The 22,795-nt window shown below is 43.6% G+C and overlaps 2 protein-coding genes across 2 annotated transcripts; one reads left to right on the top strand and one right to left on the bottom strand.

Moving 5' to 3' along the window:
* Positions 1-573: 573 nt before the first annotated feature.
* LOC121159193 (zinc finger protein 260-like) lies at positions 574-15,517 on the bottom strand. The gene is made up of 7 exons (XM_040984175.1): positions 15,507-15,517; positions 12,975-13,032; positions 4,718-4,844; positions 4,492-4,584; positions 3,804-3,864; positions 2,077-2,386; positions 574-2,028 (listed from the first exon to the last, which is right to left on the bottom strand). The coding sequence occupies exons 1-7, from the start codon at positions 15,515-15,517 to the stop codon at positions 574-576; spliced, it is 2,115 nt and encodes a 704-aa protein (XP_040840109.1).
* A 3,917-nt stretch (positions 15,518-19,434) lies between these two features.
* LOC121159197 (E3 ubiquitin-protein ligase PPP1R11-like) lies at positions 19,435-19,990 on the top strand. The gene has a single exon (XM_040984178.1). The coding sequence runs from the start codon at positions 19,592-19,594 to the stop codon at positions 19,970-19,972; it is 381 nt and encodes a 126-aa protein (XP_040840112.1). The 5' UTR covers positions 19,435-19,591; the 3' UTR covers positions 19,973-19,990.
* Positions 19,991-22,795: the final 2,805 nt, after the last annotated feature.

Below are 22,795 nucleotides of genomic sequence, written 5' to 3' on the forward strand. Positions count from 1 at the left end.
GATTGCAACATGCATCAGTTGATATTTTTGCTTCCGATTTTAGTTTGAAACAGAATGTGGGATATTGAAATTCAAGAAACTCATACTACATACATTCTGGAAATGATAAAGATGGTATTTCAAACAAGTGTTATGCACTGAACATTTATTATCAACATAAGAATCTGAAAGCAGTACTCATTCACATTTTACCCCTCACAATAAAGGTAGATCACTCACAAATTGCATCTTACTTTAACAACGCATAGCTGTGTTCTGAAACACAACGGTAATCCTCATGTATACTTTTTAACACTTGTTGGAACTTCTGAAGTGTTTTTTCACTTCGATTTTACTTTTAGTGCTTTGTTTGCAATGTTGTTAAAGCTTGTTTCACTCATGTTGTAAGCTGACAGAGCATGCCAGTATGTTTATGGTCGCTAATATATGCTTACATGCTTTAGTAATGAAAATTGACGGCTCCCAAAAGGCTTCTGCACATTATCTACATTCCTAATGTTTCTCCCATGTGAATTCTGATGTGCAAGGAAACCTCCCTTTTTTTTTTCACCACACAGGACATTCATATTGTTCTTATCCTGTGTGGGTTCTCTGATGTGTAATGAGGTCTGACTTCTGAGAAAAACTTTTTCCACACTCATTACATTCATAAGGTTTTTCCCTGGTGCGGATTCTTTGATGTTTAATGAGTTGTGACCTCTGAGCAAAAGCTTTTCCACACTCACTGCATTCATAAGGTTTTTCCCCAGTGTGGATTCTCTGATGTATGATTAGGTCTGACTTGTAATGAAATGCTTTTCCACATTGGCTACATTCATACGGTTTTACCCCTGTGTGGATTCTCTGATGTCCGATTAGGGATGACTTCAGCTTAAATGCTTTTCCACACTGGCTACATTCATAAGGTCTTTTCCCGTTGTGGATTCTCTGATGTATAACTAGGTATGATTTCTGCTTAAATGCTTTTCCACACTCAATACATTCATAAGGGGTTTCTATTGTATGGATTCCCTGATGTTTAATGAGGTATGAATTCTGAGAAAAAGCTTTTCCACACTCATTGCATTCATAAGGTTTTTCCCCAGTGTGGTTTACCTGATGGGTAAATAGGGATGACTTATGCCTAAAGGCCTGTCCACACTCACTACATTCATAAGGCTTCATTCCTGTGTGGATTCTCTGATGTCTAACGAGGTGTGACCTCTGAGCAAAAGCTTTTCCACACTCACTACATTCATAAGGTTTTTCCCCTGTGTGGACTCTCTGGTGTGAAGTTAAATATGACTTCACTGTAAATGCTTTTCCACACTCACTGCATTCATAAGATTTTATGCCGGTGTGGTTTATCTGATGTTTGATTAGGGATGACTTATGCTTAAAAGCTTGCCCACACTCACTACATTCATAAGGTTTTGCCTCTGTGTGGGTTCTCTGATGTATAGTGAGGTGTGACCTCCGAGAAAAAGCTTTTCCACACTCACTACATTCATAAGGTTTTTCCCTGGTGTGTATTCTCTGATGTGAAGTTAGATATGACTTCAGTGTAAATGCTTTTCCACACTCACTACATTCATAAGGTTTTATGCCGGTGTGGTTTATCTGATGTGTGATTAGGGATGACTTATGCTTAAAAGCTTGTCCACACTCATTACATTCATAAGGCTTTACCCCTGTGTGGACTCTCAGATGTGCAATTAGATATGACTTTATTTTAAATGCTTCTCCGCACTCATTACATTCATACGGTTTCCCCTCTGTGTGAATTCTCTGATCCCTAATGAGAGAGAATTCCTGGTGAAAGACGTTTCTATGCTCATCACAATCATATGGCTTCTCTGCAGTGTCAAGGATCTGATCTCCTATGAGTTCCGACTTCTGGTCAATGTTTTCTTTACATTCGTTGCACACATAGAAATCTGCTCCTCTGTCACTTCTATGTTTGCTGGTAATGCAAGATTTATAGTGAAAAGCCTTTTTACAGTAACCACATATACAGTGACTTCTAGCTGTTTGGGTTATCTGATTGACATCCACATCTGTTTTATAAATAAGTGATTTCTCACTCTGAAAATGCTCTTGGGATTTCTCTCCTGAGTGTGTTTGTGGATGATTGTCAAAGTCAGAATTGTTATTTAACATTTTCTCTTTAAGCTGCACAGACTCTCCCACACTGACAGGTTGCTTATTACATGCGTCGCTGGTATAGACTTTCTCACTCACAAGGAATATCTTCCTCCTGCTGAAAGTTTCTTCTTTCCCACTGTGTTCAAAAGACTGCTGACAAGTGTGCATCTTATCGTGCTGACTGAGATTTTCCCCACTCTGGAGTTTGGTCTCAGGGAAATCAGAGGCATGCTTCATCTCAAGAGGCATTTCACCAGGGATCCTGGGGGAAGAAAAGATTTCCAATGAGCTATGGTGCCTTTCTTCTCTGCTTTTAAAAGCCAGTAGACTTCTAAGATCTCTTCTTGGAGGTGCTTTCTCTGCCCTGCATCCAAGTTTAGCATGTCACTTAGCAATAAAGCTTCTATTGAAAACTGATTTCCTGTTTCTGTTTCTATAGTATGATCCTGAAAGAAGATTTTCTGGTAACATTTGCTATGGTGTCACAATATAAGACCTGAACAAAGACCCAACTCCAACCATTGCCTAACTCTAGCTAAACCTCCAGACAGATTACACTTTCAGAGGGGTGGAGGTAGGAAGTATAGCAGCTTAGCATTTCAGACGCACTACTCATCAACTACCTATTTGCACTTTTCTTACCAACTCAGTTTTCATACTGGAGTCTAGGCTCTGGTTGCTTGTGTTTGCACAGCTCCTTAGGGAAGATTAGCAGTCCCTGGCAAGGGGCACTTTTCTGCATGACTTGAAACAGCCTAGGTGGATTCTGAATGCCAAGCACCTGACATGGTACCCAAGTTCTGGGCTTCTTTCTCATGTTTCAGGTTGGTTTATCCTCTCTTGAGGAGTGATTCTTCTTGGCCTTGATTTTTTTTGTTTGTTTAAGATTTATTTTTTATTAGGAAGTCAGATATGCAGACAGGAGGGGAGGCAGAGAGGAAGATATTCCGTCCGTTGATTCACTTCCCAAGTGAACACAATGGCTGGATCTGAGCTGACACAAAGCCAGGAGCCAGGAAATTCTTCTGGGTCTCACACACAGGTTAAGCATCACTTTTGAAATTTTGTTGTCACTACCTCTCTCCATTCAAGAGGCACACCATCCCCTGGCTCTCTCCAAAGTAATGTAATTTCATTCCATCTGCTTTCTACATTCATCTAGTCACTTTCAAATTAACACTATAAATGAAATATATATATATGTATAAAGAAACAAATTATATTTCTTAAGTTTCATTTTTGTACAATTTCTCATTCATATCATGTTTCAATTATGGGCATAGCTAATATTAAGCATCCTTATCAGGGCCCTCTGAGGTATACCAGTGGCTAAATTCCTAGAATCAATGTACCAGGATCACATATGGGTGGTGATTCTAATCCAGGCAGCCCCGCTTTTCATCAAGCTTGCTTCATGTGGCCTGAGAAGGCAGTCAAGACAGCCCAAAGCCTTGGGATTCTGCAGCTGTGTGGGAGACCTGGAAGGGGTTCCGTGCTCCTCACTTCAGCTCTAGCCGTTGTGGTTGCCTGGGAAGTGAATCAATGCATGGAAGATCTTCCTCTGTCACCTCCTCTCTGTAGGTCTGACTTTGATATGAAAATAAGTATATCTTAAGAGAAAAGTCATCTTGGGCAACTCTCTTTTTGGGTATTATAAAATTTTTGTGATTACAACTTGCCTGAAGATTATTTCTTCACTTTCCTGATTTGCTCCAAGCAGTTCATTCTGTCTGTAGGAATCTGAAATGAGGAAAAGAGTAACCATCTCCATGGAGCTCATTAAGTTTTTCTGTTACAAGGCTCAATTACAGCCAATGAGGTTTATTGCCATTCTAAATACAGCATATTTTAATATTAGTGCAATGTGGACATTTATGAGCATAAATAATGAGCATTACTTCTTTATTAATGCATTAACATAATGGCTTTTTAAAATGCAAATTTCAATTACTTGGAATTGTGCATTTTAAGTTGCTGCAGGATGGCAGTGAAAATGTGGCACAGAAACTCAAAATAAGGTTTGGGATGTCTTACATCCCATAAGAGCATCAATCTGTTTTGGCTTGAGTAGTCTGACTCAAGCACAACTTCCTGAGAATGTATCTGGCAGGTGGCAGATGATGATTCAAGTGCTAGGGATCATGAAAAGAGCAATAAGTAGTGCTAAATGTAGGGTGACTTGCCAACAAATTTTGAAAGGCATTGCTAGAGTAAACCTACACATGAGGATTATAAAACTCCTGTGTCTCAACAGCTATCCTCTGGGAGGACACTTTAACAAACAAAAACAAAAACAAAAAACAAGGGTTCCAGTCCACCTTTAATGAGCTATGTGTCAACTTCAATGCCCACTAACTGCTCACATACCTGGAAGTCTCTGGTGTGTAGATTTGTCCACTGTCCATGGTGCTAAATCTCGTTCCAGGTTCAAGATCACATGAGGCTTTGTCAAGCTGTACCCTGTTCGTGGAAAATGATGTAGATTTTGTGACATCACTACTTAGTCTTACCTAGTATGGGACTTCAGAAACTCTCCTTTCACTTGTCAACCATAAAGAAGTGTTCTGTTTGGGCATGACAGATTTTCACTCACCCAAGGACAGCAGATTGTTATAAGTCTCAAGCATCACATCCCTGTACAGGGTCCGCTGAGTGTTGTCCATGTGCTGCCATTCCTCCTGGGTAAAGTCCACAGCCACATCTTCAAATGACACCAACACCTATAAAGTACATGTCTCCTCAGTTCTGGATCATCAAATACAAAGACTGACGGTGAATTGTATGTATATTTAATTTGCAACTTTAATGGATGCAATTTAATGTACAGTCTACAGAGTAAAAACAAAACAAAAATAGGTTCTCCTGTATTACTTGTGCAACTCCAATACTACAATAGAATATCCCTTATTATTCTCTTAAAGGTTGTTTTCTCGAAATATTTTGAATCTAAGGAACTTTTGAGGGCATTGTTTAAATAAACTTGCAAGAGGAAGACATCACACCCAGTTTGTCCCTATGATTGCCGTTCTGCTTTTTAATAAAATTAAACAATCTCTTTAACACTGAGCCAAACTATTAACTCAGTGCCTGTAATAGTAAGCTGAGTGCAATTTTTTTGTGCTTGTTTAACTTGCACCTTGTGTGGATGCAGCTAAATTTACAATCTATATTGCAACATAGGGTAAAAATAATATGTTGTTCTGCATCATTTCTGCAATTCTGAAGCTACAATTCCATTATGATTCTGTATCAGATTGGTTCCTATAACAATTCTAAATAAGATTAACTTTGTAATCTGCAGACACACACACTCACACAAACACATGACAAATAACCTGTTAGATGGGATTAGGAAGAGACATGTATAAATGTGTAAATATTTCTTAAATCTTACATTGGAAATAAAGATATATAAGTATCCCTTGCCATTATTTTTTAATTTTTAGTATGAACCTATTAAAACGATTTGTACTTTTTAATTTAGCTTTTATATGGAATTACATTTAAATTAAACTAAAATTTTAATTTCTTCATAGTGAACTGTGGCTTAGAACGAAACCAAACTTCAGTCTCATACAAAACTATTTTTTTGTAACAATAACTAATATCAGCCACTCACAACCAACCAGTTGAACAGTATATATACATATACATATACACATACAGCAAAGGCCATGTTGTAGCATCACTGCTTTTGCACAAGTTTGTGAAGCCCTTTAATTTTAATCTAAAGTTAGCAGGCTTTTCTCTGGTTACCCATTTACTCATTTTATTAGAAAAAAGAATGAACATAGCTGATATACAAAATTTTAAAAAACAGAATTAACATTTGAAATAGCATGTTTTAAACTTACATTGCATTCAAGATCTTAATCTCTAAGTGATTAAAAGGAAAAGAATATCATCATAGTTCAAGAGAAAAAGGCTCTAAATATCATGAATACAAATATGTCAATCACACCAGTTTACAAATACAGAACATTAAAACTATAGCAGAATATCTGTGGAATGTGCAGAATTTTCTTTTCACATTTGAATAAGTCAATGTTTTTGTTATTCATTTAATAATATTCAACAATTTTTAAGTACAATATAGAAACTTATGAAGATTTATTCATTTTATCTCTCCAAGAGTACAAAACTTGCTGTGAGAAAGGACTCCATTGATACGACACACTGTGATGAAAGCACTTGAGATTTAGTGCTGTGGGATAATTGTAAAGAGTGTGAATACCTGCAACTGCAGATTTCAGTAGATTTTAAGAATGTGGAAACCCAAGAAGCCCATAAGATCGTTAAAAAAAAACTCTCAATAGTCAATATTTCCTCATGAAACATGACCTTCATTCATATTTGTGGGCTTTCTGTCTCCTTGTTTTTCAAAAATTTACTAGAAAACCAGCTGGAAACAAAGAGAGAAAGACAATCAGAGAAATTGGAGGTGGAGGTACCTCTGGGAGTTCGACTTCAGGGCCTCGGTGGTGAGAGGTTCGGGGCCCGGCTGCTGGATGATCTGTATGGATGAGATTGATACACCAGCCTACCTGTCAGTCCTATGTAGGTTTTGTTATCACCAAAGAATAGCAACCCCACAGAGTCAATGTGAAGGCTAGGACTGGAGTCCAGTCTAGCAGGGCTAGATCCTAGTACCTAACACAATGTCGGAACAAAAGATGGGTCACATTAGGCAGGGCTATAATACTAAGCAGCATGCGAGACAACCAGGTCAGGGGGTAGATTCTGTGTGTTTGTGTGTGGGAGGGTGGGGGGGGAGGTGTGGGCCAAACCCTGTGGAAATACAAGTCCCAATGGTCAGCTTCAGAGTTGGGGTAGAAATGGGCTTAGCTAGGTGTGACCATGCAACTTATCATCACTCCTGGGTACAGGGACCAAGATTAGGATGGCCAGATCCAAGTTGCAGCACTCAAATGTGCATCCTTAAACAGGATGTGGGGTGGGTCAGCTGCAATGTACACCAGCTCATACAAAGCCAAGATGGAAGGACACTATGCTGGGCAAGGACCTAACAGCAGCTGGCATGTATGAGATCTGGGTCTAGGAGTGGCCCAAGTAGGGGAACTTGGGAAACTAACCTACTGGGTCATAACTCCCACTGCTGATCACATGGTCCAGGACTCGGGGTTGGAAAACCTGGGGAAAGTAGATCCAACAGATGACCAATGTGTGGGTTGGTTATGGAAGGGTGTGAACCAGGCAGGGCTAAGCAAAGCTTGGCTCACCAACAACAACAGAAACCAGGCTGGAGCACGGGTCATGCTGAGCTAGCCTCTTACACGTATTGGTTTACATGAGCCAGGGGTGGGACTAGACTGAGCATAGCCAGGTTCGATCACCTGCCAGAACAATTGAGACCAGGGCACGCCGAGTCAGGCCAGGATACAGAATCTAAGGCAAAGACCAAGTCAGGGAAGGGACTATGTTTACATGGGTTAGAGCAAGCACTGGCACGTATGCAATCTACGGCTGGAAACAGGCCTGATTGGGAAGCTAAGGGGACATCGTGGTTGAGTTGAGGTTCTCACTGGTGAGTGTGGGGTCCAGGGTGGGATCTGTGTCTGGTCTGGATATGACTGCAGTTTTCATTGGTGCAAGTGTGGACTGGGGCTGGATCCACTGTGCTAGGCTAGACTCCACACCCACTGGAGCTCTGGAGGACCACGGCAGGTGAAAGACAAGCTAGGTTAGGTCTCTGCCCCTACTGAGCCATGTGTGAGCTGTGTCTGGGTGTGTACCAGGATTGGCTGGTCTGACACATCCAACAGGAAGAACTAGAATGGGTTAAAAGCCAGTCAGGAAAGGCCACTGTTCCTGCTAGGACAGGAGGTGGAATAAGGTGGGCTGGCCTGTGGACACATCAGTGTGTGCAAGATCTGGGAATGGAAGAGGTTCTGATGGAGAACCTTTGAAACTGCTGGGAGAGCCCAAAACCTTTGGACCCTGCACCTGTACGGGAGACTCAGAAGATGCTCCTAACTACCAGCTTGTGATTGGTTCAGTTCCAGCCATTGTGGCTACTTTGAGAGTAAACTAGCTTAGGGAGAATCTTTATCTTCATATATCTGCCTTTCCAATAAAGAAAAATCTTTTCATATGAATTTTTTTTGTTTTACCTTTTAGTTTTGATTATACTAACATAGATGATAAAGATGGTATGCTTCAAGGCTTAGGGAAAATTGGATATGATCTTTGTGTCCAGAGTTTCTATTTCTTCTTGTATAATCCTTAAAAAAATTCAAGACACATTGAAAGTCCAAGGTGTAAAAGCCAAAATATGAAAATCATTAGGTAGTTTCTCTGATCACATGGAATTAAAGTAGAAATTATTTAAAAAATAAATTTAAGGCACAGCATAGGGTACAGAAACATCTGGGCTGATGGAGAATCTTTGGATAGGGTGAAGCACAGGGAGCAGAGTACTGGGGAAAATTAGGGGTCAGACAGCAGGAAGGGTGCATCCCTAAGACACCCTGGACACAAGAATGTGCTGGTGATGGCAAAGCAGTGTTGCAGTGAACAGGAAAACCCACCAGTGGCTGGCAAGCAGCAATCCAGACTACAGTGATCCGGATCCAGCAGCAGACTCTCCTTGGCTCTTCTGTCAACCAGGTGGGAACTTGGGTTCGCACAGGGAGCTCAGGAGGCGAATGCAGTCTGAGACCTGCCAATCTCACTGAACTATTTGCACCAGCCAGAAGCAGAGAAATGGTAATGTGCTCCGGGCTCCATCCATCTTGTGTGGTGAAGCAGTGGGGAGGGTAGCACCAGCTTTGAGCCCTGCAGGATCTTTGTGGTCTCTGGAGATGAAGGCCCGGAGGTCATGGTGGGTGCCAGGCTGGTATCGTCTCCATGCTCGACACCAATTCCAGCCACCACGTCCACGCAGTGACCTGTCCCTGTGCCTTCCTGAACTCCAGAGACTGCTCCGTTCACGGTGAGTAAGCAAAGGGGGACGTTTGGAGGGCTGTCCGGGCCCAGGCCCAACCCGCCGCCATCATGGCACAGTGGATAGGATTTGGGAAGGGGTTCAGTGGATGGGATAGGCTGCCTGTTTTGAGGTTCTGGGTTCTGAATTGCTGCTTAGGTATCTCCATGCCAAATCTACTGTACTTCTGGGATGTTAATCAATCCTAAACAATCCCAACGACAGAGAAACTTTTCCTTTGAAGGTTAGCAAGGGTAATGAGACCTAGTAGGTTGGAGGAGAGGGACCAGATGATGTTTATAGATAAGACTGATATACCAAACACTACTCCATGCAAAAGCTAAGGCTCAGGACTTGTCTAGCAGGATCATATTCCATTACCTGACATGATGATGGGTCACATTAGGCAGGGCCATGGAATTAAGCAGCACAAGAGAGAACCCTATCAGGGGGTAGATTCTGTGGGGGATATGAGGGCCAAACCCCGTGGAAATTCTAGCTCCACTAATGAGCTCAAAAGTTGAAGGGGTGATGGACTAAACTAGGTGTGACCAAGGAACCTGCCAACAATCACAGGTTAATGAACCGACAGCAGTCTGGACTGGTCAAAGCAGCAGCACCCAAATGTGCATCCTGAATACGGTGTGGGGTGGACAAGGATACAACATTCACCTGCTCATACAAGCCTAAACGGAAGGCAAGGCTTAAGCCTGGTACTGACCTAAAACCCAATGGAATGTATGAGAATTGGGTCTGGGAGTGGGTCAAGTGGAGGAAATTGGAATACTCCCCTTGTGAATCACAGCTCTCGCTGGTGAACATGTGGCTAGGTCTCAACCCCTACTGAGCCATGTGTGAGCTATATGTGGGTATGACGAGCCATGGCTGGGCTGAAACATCCAACAGTAAGAACCAGATTGGGTTGAAGGCCAGTCAGGAAAAGCCACTGTTCCTGCTAGGACAGGAAGTGAACTGAGTAGGTCTGGCTCTTGGACCCCCTGGTATGCACAAAATCTGGCATTGGGAGAGGTTCTGATGGAGGGGCCTGGGCAATTCCTCTGGCAGGACATAGACCCGGCAGGTAAGCGCAAGACGCACGCTAGGAAACAGCCCAGAACAGGCCATGGAAAGTTTCCCACTGGCATATATTTGCAATGGGTCAGGAGCAGACCATGCATGAGAACCAGGAAGGGAGAGGGTGGAGCCAACAGAGGGAATATGGTGGGGTTCCACTGCTTGTCAACTACTCCCAATGGAGAGCGTGAGCTGGGATGGGTGCAGACCAGACTAAGCAGGACTACAACACCTGTGGGCCTCCTGTGGACAAGATTAGGGAAAAGCCAGGCTGGGCTGATGGTTCCTCATGGTGCCAAAAAAAAAAAATAATAATTAGAGTGTGTGAGGGTTATTTGAGCTTAGCCGCAGCATCAGATGTCAGAAGCTGGCACTGGGGGCTAATTCTGTCAAGTTAAACCACAGAACTACCTGGAGAGTGCATAATCCAGGTGTGGGAGCGGCCTGGGAGGGAAACAGTGGGTTCCTCTGGGTTGGGTTACCACTCCCACTGGAGGGAACAAAAACCAGGGCAGGGGCTGGGGTGGCTTGACAGAGAGACACCCAACAACATCCGAGAGGACTGGATAGTGGAGCTAGTTAGATGGAACTAGACTTCAATACCCATTGACATGTGTGAGACCTGAATGGGATGGGGGAAATACTGGGCTAGTCTGCTACACAGACTGGCAAACCAGGGTAGGGGGTGGGCCTGGTGGGGATTATTATGGGTCCTTCCAACTAGGCTAATCAGAGCATGCCCCACGTAAGGGACCTGGGGTGGGTCAGAGATTGGGTGAGGCTTCTCTGTTAAAATTCCCCTTTACCTCAGATAAGAAGGAAACAATACGCAAATAATGGTTTAACTCATTTTCCTGTAGCAGTTAAACTTTTTTACCCTAATTTACTATGTAAAGATTGTCAAAAATATAATTTAAAAATGAAAAAAAAAATAGCATTAGCAGCCAATTTGTAGTTACCAAGATTTCACTCCTATTCGCACATCACAGCACATTCAGTGTGGGCTGGTTTTAGGAATTGCTTTCCCAACATTAAACATTGTTGTGACATTGAAAAAAATCATTAAGTGTCACTGAGTGGTAGAGTTACAGGACAATCTCAATTTTTAGTTTGTGCATCAGTTGCAAAGCAAAAAATTTTGTATTATACTAGAAGTATGACTGTGAACTTAAATACCACCTGCTGGGCATGACTAACAGCCCACCTACCCGTAACCTCAGGCATGGCATGCACTGGTGTGCAGAATATGACCTGTGACAAGACTGGAGGGTTTAAAGGGATACACATGTCTTATAGTCAATTACAGTGTCACTATTGGGTGGCAGGCCTGTCAGGCACTGCTCTGTTGCCATCTTCTTTCCGAGTCCATAGCAGTTGTGCTCACTTCACAATAAATGGACATGCCCTCAAACTGTCCACACTGGTTCTTGTAGCTGGAGAACACTGACGCCTCACCCCCTCAGGTGGCACCCTCTTGGGGCCATCTGGCTGGAAACCACTGAACAGGCTCAAAAGCAATAAAAACAGATTCCAAAATGGGCAAAGAACTAAACAGATATTTCTACAAAGATCAACAAAACCCTAATTAGCACAAGAAGATTCTTAGCATGATTCATCATTAGGTGAGTGAAAATGGCAACCACAATGAGATACCACTTCATACCCATTGCAATGACCTTCATTCAAAAGTGTTCACAGAGAAATGGAAATCAGGTATGCTGATTGAAGTGTAAAATGATGAAGCTAATATTACAAATGGTACTCAAGGACTGCCTATAGTGTTAACCATCTCACAAACTTTGGAACCAGTAAAGGATATCACTTGAGCACCTGCACCTGTGTGCCACATCCAATAGAGGCTCCTGGCTTTGGATTGGCTTAGCTCTTGCCATTGCAGCCAAGTGGAAAAACTTTGCATTTGAAATGAAAACCAAACAGAATGAACAGGGACCCAGTCTTATGGCTTAGCCAATAAAGAGACTGGCATCTCACTGGCATTCACATCCTGGATGCTCCACTTCTGACCCCACTCTCTGAAAACAGGCCTGGAAAGCAAGTGGAGGATGGCTGAAGTACTTGGGTTCCTGTAATCAAGTAGGAGGCCTGGACAATACACCTGGCTCATGGCTTCAGACTTGCTCACCTCTGCACATTCTGGTTATTTGAGAAGTAAACCAGCACATGGGAGATGTCTCTCCATTTCTTTCTTTCTGTGCAGATCTGCATTTCAAATTAAAAAAATCTTAAAGACAAAACAAACAAAAAGAAGCCTTGCAATAGCAAAATCACCGTTCAGTAGTGAATGGCATTGTGGCATAGCAGCCTAAGCTACCATCTACGTCACTTCCAATCCAGCTCTAAGTCAATGTGAATTGGAAACAGTGGGAGATGACTCAAGCACTTGGGTGGGAGACTCATCTGGGAGACTCAGATGGACCTCCTGGTTCTTCTGTGACATGGTCCAGCCTGACCATTGTGACCATGGGAAAATCACTCCGCAGAGAGCAGACATGTCTGGCTCTGTCTCTCCTTCTCTTGCTGCAAGTCAGTCTTTAAATAAATAGGATGATCAATAAACACCATTTCAAACTTGATATCCCACAGTCATTAACAAATTCTTGGTTTCCATTTGAATCATGTAATAATAAACATGTCTTGGCTATGGCATCAGAAAATCTCATGGGAAAGTTTCAACAAGTTTGACACCTCCAATGTCTTGGTTACGACAATTCTGCCTTCTTTCTTATACTTGCCTTTTCATTTTAGTTTAAAACCATCATACAGTTCCTAAAATGAAATGTAAAACAAGGTGAGAAGTAAACAAACAACTTACTGAAGGTGTGCGTGTGTTCTGCAGCCTTGGAAGCATGAAGCACGCCGCAGGGCTACACCTGCAAGAGAAGGTGGGCAGAGGGAGTCATGAGTTTTTTTTGCTTGTTCCCAGTCTCCTTGGTGATTCCTACGGTGCTAAGTAATGTGAAGGCAGGAAGCAGACACAATGGCTGGAGAAACGGAAGCAATCAGCTTCCCTGGGCAAGAGTAGTGCTTTACAAGGACCAGGAAGTCTTTCTTGAAGCAATATCAGCAATTTCAATAACTGGCACTGATTAAACTAAAACAAACTCAAGGAAACAATTATTAGTTATTTTAAAATGTGACTAGGCCCAGCACCATAACCTAGTGCTAAAGTCCTCACCTTGCATGTGCCAAGACCCCAGATGGGTGCTGATTCATATCCTGACTGCTACATTTTTATTCCAGCACTCTGCGTGTGTTCTGGGAAAGCAGTCAAAGATAGCAAAATACTTTGGGACCCTGCATCCACATGGGAGACTTGGAAGAAGCTCCTTGTTCCTGCCATGGATTAGCCATCTTCTGGATGTTGGGGCTACTTGGAGGGTGAGCTTGGTGAAAGAAGAGCTTTTGTTCTGTCTCTCCTCTCTATAAATCTGACTTTCCAATGAAAAATGAATCAATCAATCAATCAATAATGTGAATGCCAAACAGCAACCATTTTTCCACAACAACTCTTACTATTGCACAAATTACAAAATATCATAGGGCCCGGCGTGGTGGCGCAAGAGGTTAAAGGTCCTCGCCTTGCACGCCCAGGATCCCATATGGGCGCCAGTTCTAATCCCGGCAGCCCCGCTTCCCTTCCAGCTCCCTGCCCGTGGACCGGGAAGGCATTCGAGGGCGGCCCAAGGCTTTGGGACCCTGCACCCGCGTGGGAGACCCGGAAGAGGCTCCTGGCTTCGGATCGGCATAGTATCGGCCCGTTGCGCTCACTTGGGGAGTGAATCATCGGACGGAAGATCTTCCTCTCTCTCTCTCCTCTCTGTATATCCGCCTTTCCAATAGAAAAATAATAAAAATAAATCTTTAAGAGAAAAACAAAATATCATAGAAAATATCATATTGTCACTAAGATGTCCACTACACAGAAAGGATTGGGAGGTATAAAGCATTTCTCTATTTCTACAATGAGCTGCATAGGACTCCACGTAACGACTTCCATTGGAACACACTTGAGGTTCATGCTAACATCTGTAGAAGGCAAGCATCTTTCCATCAGAGCAATTTTGTCCACACAATATATGAAACATAGATATAACACACAATGACAAGCGACTCTGCCATTTCAGTGGCCCCAGCCCATAGATATCCATATACATGACAGCAATATAGCTTGAAATGTATTCTTTCTGGGGCAAGACGCCAAAGCTTAGAGGATAAAGTGTTTGCCTTAAATGCACAACGATCCATATGGGCACTGGTTCTAATCACAGCAGCTCCACTTCCCATCCAGCTCCCTGCATGTGGCCTGGGAAAACAGTCAAGAATGGCCCAGCCGTGGGACCCTACACCCATGTGGGAGACCTGGTGCAACACCAGTTGGTGCAGTCACAGGGAGAGTAAGTCATCGGAAAGAAGATCTTTCTCTCTGTCTTTCCTCCTCTCTGTATATCTAACTTTGGACTAAAAATAAATCTTAATAAGAAAATACAAAAAGATGGGACATGAATCCTATGGTAAGAATCAACCTGCAATGCTGGCATCCCATATGGTGCTGCTTTGGTTTTGGCTGCTACACTTACACTCCAGAACCCCGCTCATGGCTAGGAAAGCAGCAAAGCATGGTCTATGTCCCAGGGCCCCTCTACTCATGTCAGAGGGTAGGAGAAACCCCAAGCTCCTAACTAGGACCAGCCCACCTTCAACTAATGAGCAATATGAGCCATCAGAAAGAAGATCCCTCTCCGTCTCTATTTCTTTTTCTACAATGCTGTCTTTCAAATAAAAATATGGTGAAGATGGGAGCCAGGTGTCCTCATGCTCAATAAGAGCTTCATCACCCTTGCGGGCCCTGGGCCCATTCCTCTCACACCACTCAGCAGAGCATGGTGATGACAACAGGTAACTGAGGACAGAAAAAGTGCTGATGTCATCTTCTGCTGGAACTCAGCACGAGGGGGAGGACTGTGTTCTCAGTTGCAATTGCCTGGAGAGCAGTTCCCACTTGACCTGGTCCTCATGGGGGAGGGAGGAACCAGGTCTAGATTCAAATAACATGGAGTCTCCCTGCCAGGATCAAATCTTGATTTTTCTTCAAATATGTCTCCATTTGCTGTCTCTCTGGCACCATTTGAGAATCTTCATAAGAACATTTTTTTTTCCTTTTCTTTAAAACTAGTTTTTGAATGAGGGTTGTCATTGAGACACGACAGCTTGAGCCACTACTGGTACTGCTGTCATCCAGGTAGCAGAGCACCGGATTCTGCACCCGCCATTTGCTTCTGGTCAGTGTATAAAATACACCTGACATGGCAGGGAATGATGCCAGGAATTAGGCCCTGATACCTACATGGAAGACATGTCGGATCCTGGAATAGAGACCCTGGGGTCATGGTGGGAGTGACCTGGTGAATGCAAGTTCTGTTTATCCTTTCCACTCTCATGAGTGCTTGCATACTCTGAATTTGCATGTCTCTACTTGCCACATAAGTAGGACACACTAGGCAAAAGAAAAATGAACTCAGTGATATGCATCCCATTAATGATCCTCATGATTTGTGTGCTTCAGAGGCTTTGATGATATTCACATAACATGTTTTAATCTTATAAGTACAATATAAATTTTATTTTTAATCTTGCAAATGTCACCCCAAGCTCACTACATGGGCAATATCAGCTTCTGTGTTGACAAATACTCTTATCATGTACTTGACAATTTGAGTACATGCCGATCGAAACTCACTAGATTTTTTTTTAATATCAGAGTCATCCCTTCAAACTAACAGTGAGCCATCTGAAACCATTAAACAGTTCCAATCTACACAGTATACAGCACAGTTACCACCTTTCAAACTCATAATTGCATTTAAACTTTTTATCTATTCATTTACATTAGAAATTCAGATTTATTCAAAGAAGCAGAGACAGAGAGAAAGAGCTTTTATTAACTGCTTCACTCCTAATTGGCCACAATGGGCAGACCTGAAATGATCTGAAGCCAGGAGTCAGGAGCCTCTTCAGGGTCTCCCATGGAGATGCAGAGTCCCAAGACTTTGGGCTGTCCTCTATTGCTTTCCCAGGTCACAGGCAGGGAACATGATGAAAAGTGAAATACCCAGGACATGAACCGGCCAACATGTAGGATCCTGGCTCATTCAAGAGAAAGACATTAGCCACTATGCTACCATGCCAGGCCCTTTTGAAATCTTTCAAAACAACTTATCATTGGCTTAAATGTGAGAATCACAGTACAAGAGTCAAACACAGAAAGACTGAGATCTTCCCTCCATTTGTTCACTCCCCTATGGCCACACAACGATTAAACAAGGTCCAGCCAAAACCGGGAGCCTGGAATTCCATTCAAATCCTACACAGGGCTGCAGGTGTCCTAGAAATTGGGAATTGAGATGTTTATGTTATCTTCCAAGCACAGTAGCAGGAAGCTAGGTCAGAAAGGGAGCATCCCAGTGCCTATAAAACTGTGTCACATAATGCAATGTAATAAATAAATAAATATATACATACAGTCAAAAAAATAAAAAAGAAAGGGAGCATCAGAGTATAACTGATCCTTATATGAAATGCTGGCACTGCATGCAGCAATGTAACATGTTAACTTACAACATCCATTACAAGTATTATTTAAATACTCTAAACCTGTGGTTGACATGGTTGTCTAGCGGCTTCATTCCTCACATTCAGAGGGATCCCATATAGGTGCCAGTTCTTATCTTAGCTGCTCCACTTCCCATCCAGCTCCCTTCTTGTGGCCTGGGAAAGCAGTGGAGCACAGCCCAAAACCTTGGCACTTTGCAAGCACCCATGTGGGAGACCAGGAAGACACTGCCAGATACTGGCTTCAGATGGGCTGAGCTCCAGCTGTGCTCCACGTGTCGAGTCCACTTGAGGAGTAACCCAGAAAGCAGAAGATCTTTCTGTATCTGCTTCTCTCTGGATATCTGCCTTTCTAAATCAATCTTTAAAATAGGCAGATGAGTAAGCAGTAAATAAGTAAATAAATAAAAAAATAAATACACATATAAATAGACAAAAAACCTTGTAATCAAACCACAGTGCTGCTTTTTTCATCGAACCTCTTGCTCCTCTTGTACATGATTCGCAGTAAAATTTCTTGGTATTTTGTACATGCCACTGCGGGAAAGCTAACCTTGAACCTAGATAGAGAGTTATACTGCTTTTGTTCAATTGTGCCTATGCACTTGAAAGGAAGAATGATGGAAAAAGCATGTTTTGCAAAATGTTTTTGTTTGTTCTTCTGATTGCCTTGAACAGCTGTGGCTGTGTCAGACTGACTCTAGGCCCAACCTCATGCCTTGCAGGTCACATGTGGATGGGAGACACTCAAGTACTTATGCCACCACCAGCTGCTTCTCAGAGGCATTAGTAGGAAGCTGGATTAAGGGTAGAGTAGAGACCTGTGCTGTAGCCTAGTGGCTAAAGTCCTCACATGAACACACCCCTGATTCCATATGGTCACTAATCCATGTCCTGTTGGCCACTTCTTTCATCCAGCTCCCTGCTTCTGGCCTGGGAGGGCAGTCCAGGACGACGCAAGGCCTTGGGACCCTGCACTCGCTTGGGAGACTCGGAAGAAATTCCTGGCTCCTGGTTTTGGATCAGCTGCATCAACCATGGTGGCCACCTGGGAAGGGACTGAGCAGACAGATGATCTCTCTGTCTCTCCTCCTCCTGTCTGTGTCTCTCACCTTCAAATGGAAACAAATAAATCTTAAAAATAAGACAGAGTGGAGCGTCCAGCTTGAATTAAGTGCATTGAAATAAGATGCATTCGTTCCACCTCAAACAAAATATTCTCCTCACAATGTTTGATTCATTTTAATTCTACTGTCAACTCACAGACAACATATTCAAAATTGGATCAATGTACCCCAGTGGACACTAATAACTAAAAAATATGACAAACACAAACAAACAAAAAGCCCCATACATGATGAGTGTTCAGCCTAGCAGGTAAGGAACTTCTACCTTACACTGCAGTCCGAGGGTTCCATTCCTACTTCTGACCTTGACTCCAGCTCTGTGTTAATGCAGACCTTGGGAAGCAGCGGTGATGGCTTAAGGCACTGGGGTTCTGCTACCCACAGGAAAAATCCTGCATTCAGTTCTCAGCTCCCAGCTTAGCCCTCATTGATACTGTGCAGCTGTGGGCGTCTCAGAAATAAATCAGTGAATTCAAATTCTGATTCCTCTCACATCCTCCTAAACAAATGGAGAAATTAATCAGAAAGTACAATGTGATTTTGGAGGGTGGGTCATTGAAAAAAGGGTTTAACACCAAACAATCGTACAAATATTCACTCTTACAATTTCCCTACCATTTAATCTATAAATCTTTATTCAAAATGACAGTGCCAACACTGAAAAAATTGTTAGTTTTTAATACGTATGACAGTAATTACACACAGAAAATGTTAAAATACTTGGGACTATAACACACCTTAACTTCTCAAGAAATAGTACAGTACAAATTAAAATTGGGTTTAGATTATATGCAAAAGCACAAGGCATACTCTAAGAAAATGATACAAACAAAAATATAGGAGACACATATCCTTGATATCTTAAGAAAAGACAAAAAAAAACTATCCTATAAGTGCTCAGTTAAAACGAGGAGATGTGGGTCTGTGGGTGAAGGGTGGAGAAACTGCGAGGAGACCCTCACCCTACGCTGGACTTCCTGTGTTTCGATGAAAGCTAAGCACCAGTTGTGAAACGCTGCCAATCTTGCCAATCCTGCCAATCCTGTTTATAACTAGTGAACCATCAAAACCACTTCAGCAAGAATCTCGGAGCATGTCCCACATCCAGGACCTGCGGAGGGTGGGAAATTGGGTGGGCCTTCTCCTTTAATACCCACCTTTTAAACTTGAAAGAAACAATATGGAAATAATAGTCTTACCTGTTTTTCTATGGCCCTTCAACCTTTTTATTCTAACTAGCTATGTAAAGAATGTCAAAAATATAACAAAAAATAAAATAAAGCTAAACACCGAATTCCATCTTGCTGCTAACGCACACCCTGGCAGCAAGCAGGGAATTTCTCAAGTATGCAAGTCTTTGCAACTGCTGTCATGGACACACATTTACTTCCTGGCTCCTGTTTTACCCAGGCCTTGTCACAATCTTGCAGGAATTGAAGGAGTTAGCCATCAGATGGTAAATCACTGTGTCTCATGAATTTTTACATGAAATATATGAATCAAATCTTATTTAAAATAATGAGAACAACTCCCCAGGGGTGGGGACGCGGAGGCCCAGGAGGAGGGGGAAAAAGGCGGAGGCTCCCGGCTAACACTCCTCTGCATTGGATACCGATTCTCTTAGATCCCAGAGACCCAGAAAAGGGGAAAGGTGTCCCTGTTCCCTTCCCTCCTCCTCCCCTCAGCCATAGCCATGGCGGAGGCAGGGGCCGGGCTGAGTGAGACCGTCACTGAGACAACGGTTACCGTGACAACCGAGCCCGAGAATCGGAGTCTAACCATCAAACTTCGGAAACGGAAGCCAGAGAAAAAGGTGGAATGGACAAGTGATACTGTGGACAATGAACATATGGCGCGCCGCTCATCAAAATGCTGCTGTGTTTATGAGAAACCTCGGGCGTTTGGCGAGAACTCCAGGGAGAGTGAAGAGGAGGAAGAGGAGGGCTGTGGTCATACACACTGTGTACGGGGCCACCGCAGAGGACGACGTCATGGAACCCTGGGACCGACTCCCAGCACCCCTCCCCAGCCTCCCGATCCCTCCCAACCCCCTCCAGGGCCAATGCAGCACTAAATTCCTCTCTCCCCACCATTCCTGTGTGTGTCTGGCCCTGAATGTATCCACGTGGCTACTTGGGGACTAAACCCATGGTTTCATCCCTTCGCCGGCCCTCTCCTTCCCTCTTCTCTGCCAGATAGAGAGAAAAGGAAGTGGAAGTGGGCAGAGATCCTGGAATACTGACTTGCTGCTATTTCCAGAACCCAGCTTTTCCGGGGTTCCCTCAGCCCTCACTTCTCTCAGTACCCACCCTCCTCTCTCTCAAGGGATCCAGGCACTTTGGTCCCAGGCTCTGCCCTTTGTTCTCACTGCCAAACTGCCTGTCCTGGGATCCAGTAATCTTGGCCCCTTGCATTCTCAACTTGAGTCCCAAATACTTAAATTAAGCTTTCAGTGGTCCCAGCTTTCACTTCCAGGGTCCCAGTCAGATTTCAGGCAATCTCACCCCAGCTGTGTTTGATTAATTCTGGCCTTGTGCTCTTCAACCATTGTATTTATGCAACCCACTTCCCCTTGCCTGTGGGATATGAGGTCTGAGGAGAGACCTCAGGCCTCCCAGCTTTCCCCCTCCTTCCCTCAGAAGGAGTTAGGAGAGAGAGGCCTTTGTCCTTATCACCTCTGATGGAAGATAGCCCTGTCCTCTGTGCCCACGATTGCCAGGTGATGTAGGATTTCTGACAGTTGGCTTGAGAGTTGGCCACTGAGTGCCAACACACCCTCAGCCCTTAGTCTCAGCTTCAGAGATGGAGATGACGTAGTCCTGGGGTCCTGGGTCTGGGCAAGGAGGTGAGTGTGTGTCCCCTCTGCTGCACTCTTAGCCCTCCTTCCCAGGCTCCGAGGTCTCTGCCAGCCTGGGCGGCCAGCTCTCTCGGCCTCTGCACCCCTCATGCCGGGATCTGGTGACCATTTCCCAGGTCTCTCAGCATGCAATTGCAGAGATCAGTCAAATCCATACCACCACTGAAATCTCATTTATTGCCACAGATGCACAAAATAAATATCCCAACATCGCAAAAAAAAAAAATAATAAGAACAAGGAATAATTTGAAAATAGTAACTGAAAATGTTTGGTGCAGCTTTTCACACACACAGTTTAGAGGACCACATGATTCTTCCCACTGATGCTAAACAGAGCAGCACATTATGGGAAGGAAAATCTCACAGAACAGCAAGGGAAGGTCCACACCGACTGGCAGCAATCAGGACAAGTTAATGCTGCAGTGTCCGTGCCCAGCCAGTGCTGGCGCCTACTTGGCAAGGTGATCACACAGGCATATTAGTTAACAGCACAAAGAAAAGAGAGTCAAACCAAGTCCTGGAGAATCACAAAAGAAAGAAGTGCACAGGAGGGAAATGTTAGACTCCAATCCTTCTACCCTACCAACACCTCATACAGCATCAGAATTCACCCACAATTTGTAACAAAACAACATTTCCCATATGCAAAACACTTGCCATGAATCAGCATATGAGAAGTAAAAGCCAGAAAAACACTGCCATCAGTACAAAACGAAAGCAAAGGCCAGCATTGTGGTATAATATGTAAAGCTGCCAGCTGCAACACCAGCATCCCATATGGACTCAGCTGTTCCATGTCCAGCCCAGCTCTCTGCTAATCACCTGGGAAAAGCTGCAGGCTGCAGGAATTGGCTTGGTCCAGGACTGGTTATTTTGGCCAACTGGTGAGAGAGACAATGGATAGAAGATCTCTGTCTCTTTTATTTTGTAACTCTCACTTGAAAATAAGCGAATGCATATTTATAAGGCATAGTTATTTATAGGAAAAGCAAAGAAAGAGATTTTTTATCTGTTGGTTCACTCTCTATATGGCAGCACTTGTTGGGCCAGTCAAAAGCAAGGGACTTGGAGCTTCTTCTGGGTGCCCCACCAGAAATATCTGACTTTCTAATAAAAATAAAATAAATCTTATAAAAAATTAGAGAGAAGCAGGACTAAATCACCTCTGGGAAGAGAGGTAAAAGAGACCAAGACCTGAACTGACAAAACCTTTTTTCTCACCTAGGAATTCAGTTTATATTATTGACAGTCTTACTCAATCTTGGCAGAAAATCAAGTTGTCGACAATTTTCTATTCTGGGCCCAGCGCTGTGGCCTAGTGTCTAACGTTCTTGCCTTGAATGTATTTGTATCCCATATAGGTGCCAGTTCTAATCGTGGTAGCCTCGCTTCCAACCCAGATCGCTGCTGTGGCCTGGGAAACCAGTGGAGGAGGGCCCAAATCTTTGGCACCCTGCACCTGTGTGGAGGACCCAGAAGAGGCTTCTGTCTGCTGGTTTTGGACTGGCTCAGCTGCAGCCACTGAGGTCACTTGGGCAGTGAATCATCGGATGAAGATATTCCCTTGGCTCTCCTCCTCTCTATACATCTGACTTTGCAATAAAAATAAATATCTCCAAAAAAATGAATTTTCTATTCTTTCTAAGACCACTGAATAAACTCGGGCTCTATGCAAGAGAACAAAGATGTAACATCCAAATCAGGAGACAGCATTCTTACAGAAGTGGGCAAACTGCAAATCAAAGCACCAGGACATGACAGAGAATGAGCTCTGGGAAGCAGCCTGCTTACACTTCACAGCGAGATCCACACTCAGCAGCTGACTCAGGATCCCAGGCCTTGGGGAGCACTCTCCCTGAGGACACAGTGCCCAGAGGGCTCACTGCACTGATTCAGGGGATCCTAAGCACCAGCAATGTGACAGTGTGGCCTGGGAACTCCTCACAGCCTGCAGTGTCACCTCCAGCATCTTAGTTCCCTTCTGAAACAGCACATTCAAACCAAGGGAAGGTGTGACCACTGGGATTTTCTCTTAGCACT

The sequence above is a fragment of the Ochotona curzoniae genome, unplaced genomic scaffold (genome assembly GCF_017591425.1).
Source record: "Ochotona curzoniae isolate NIBS_2020 unplaced genomic scaffold, NIBS_Ocur_1.0 contig_409, whole genome shotgun sequence".
NCBI lineage: Eukaryota > Metazoa > Chordata > Mammalia > Lagomorpha > Ochotonidae > Ochotona > Ochotona curzoniae.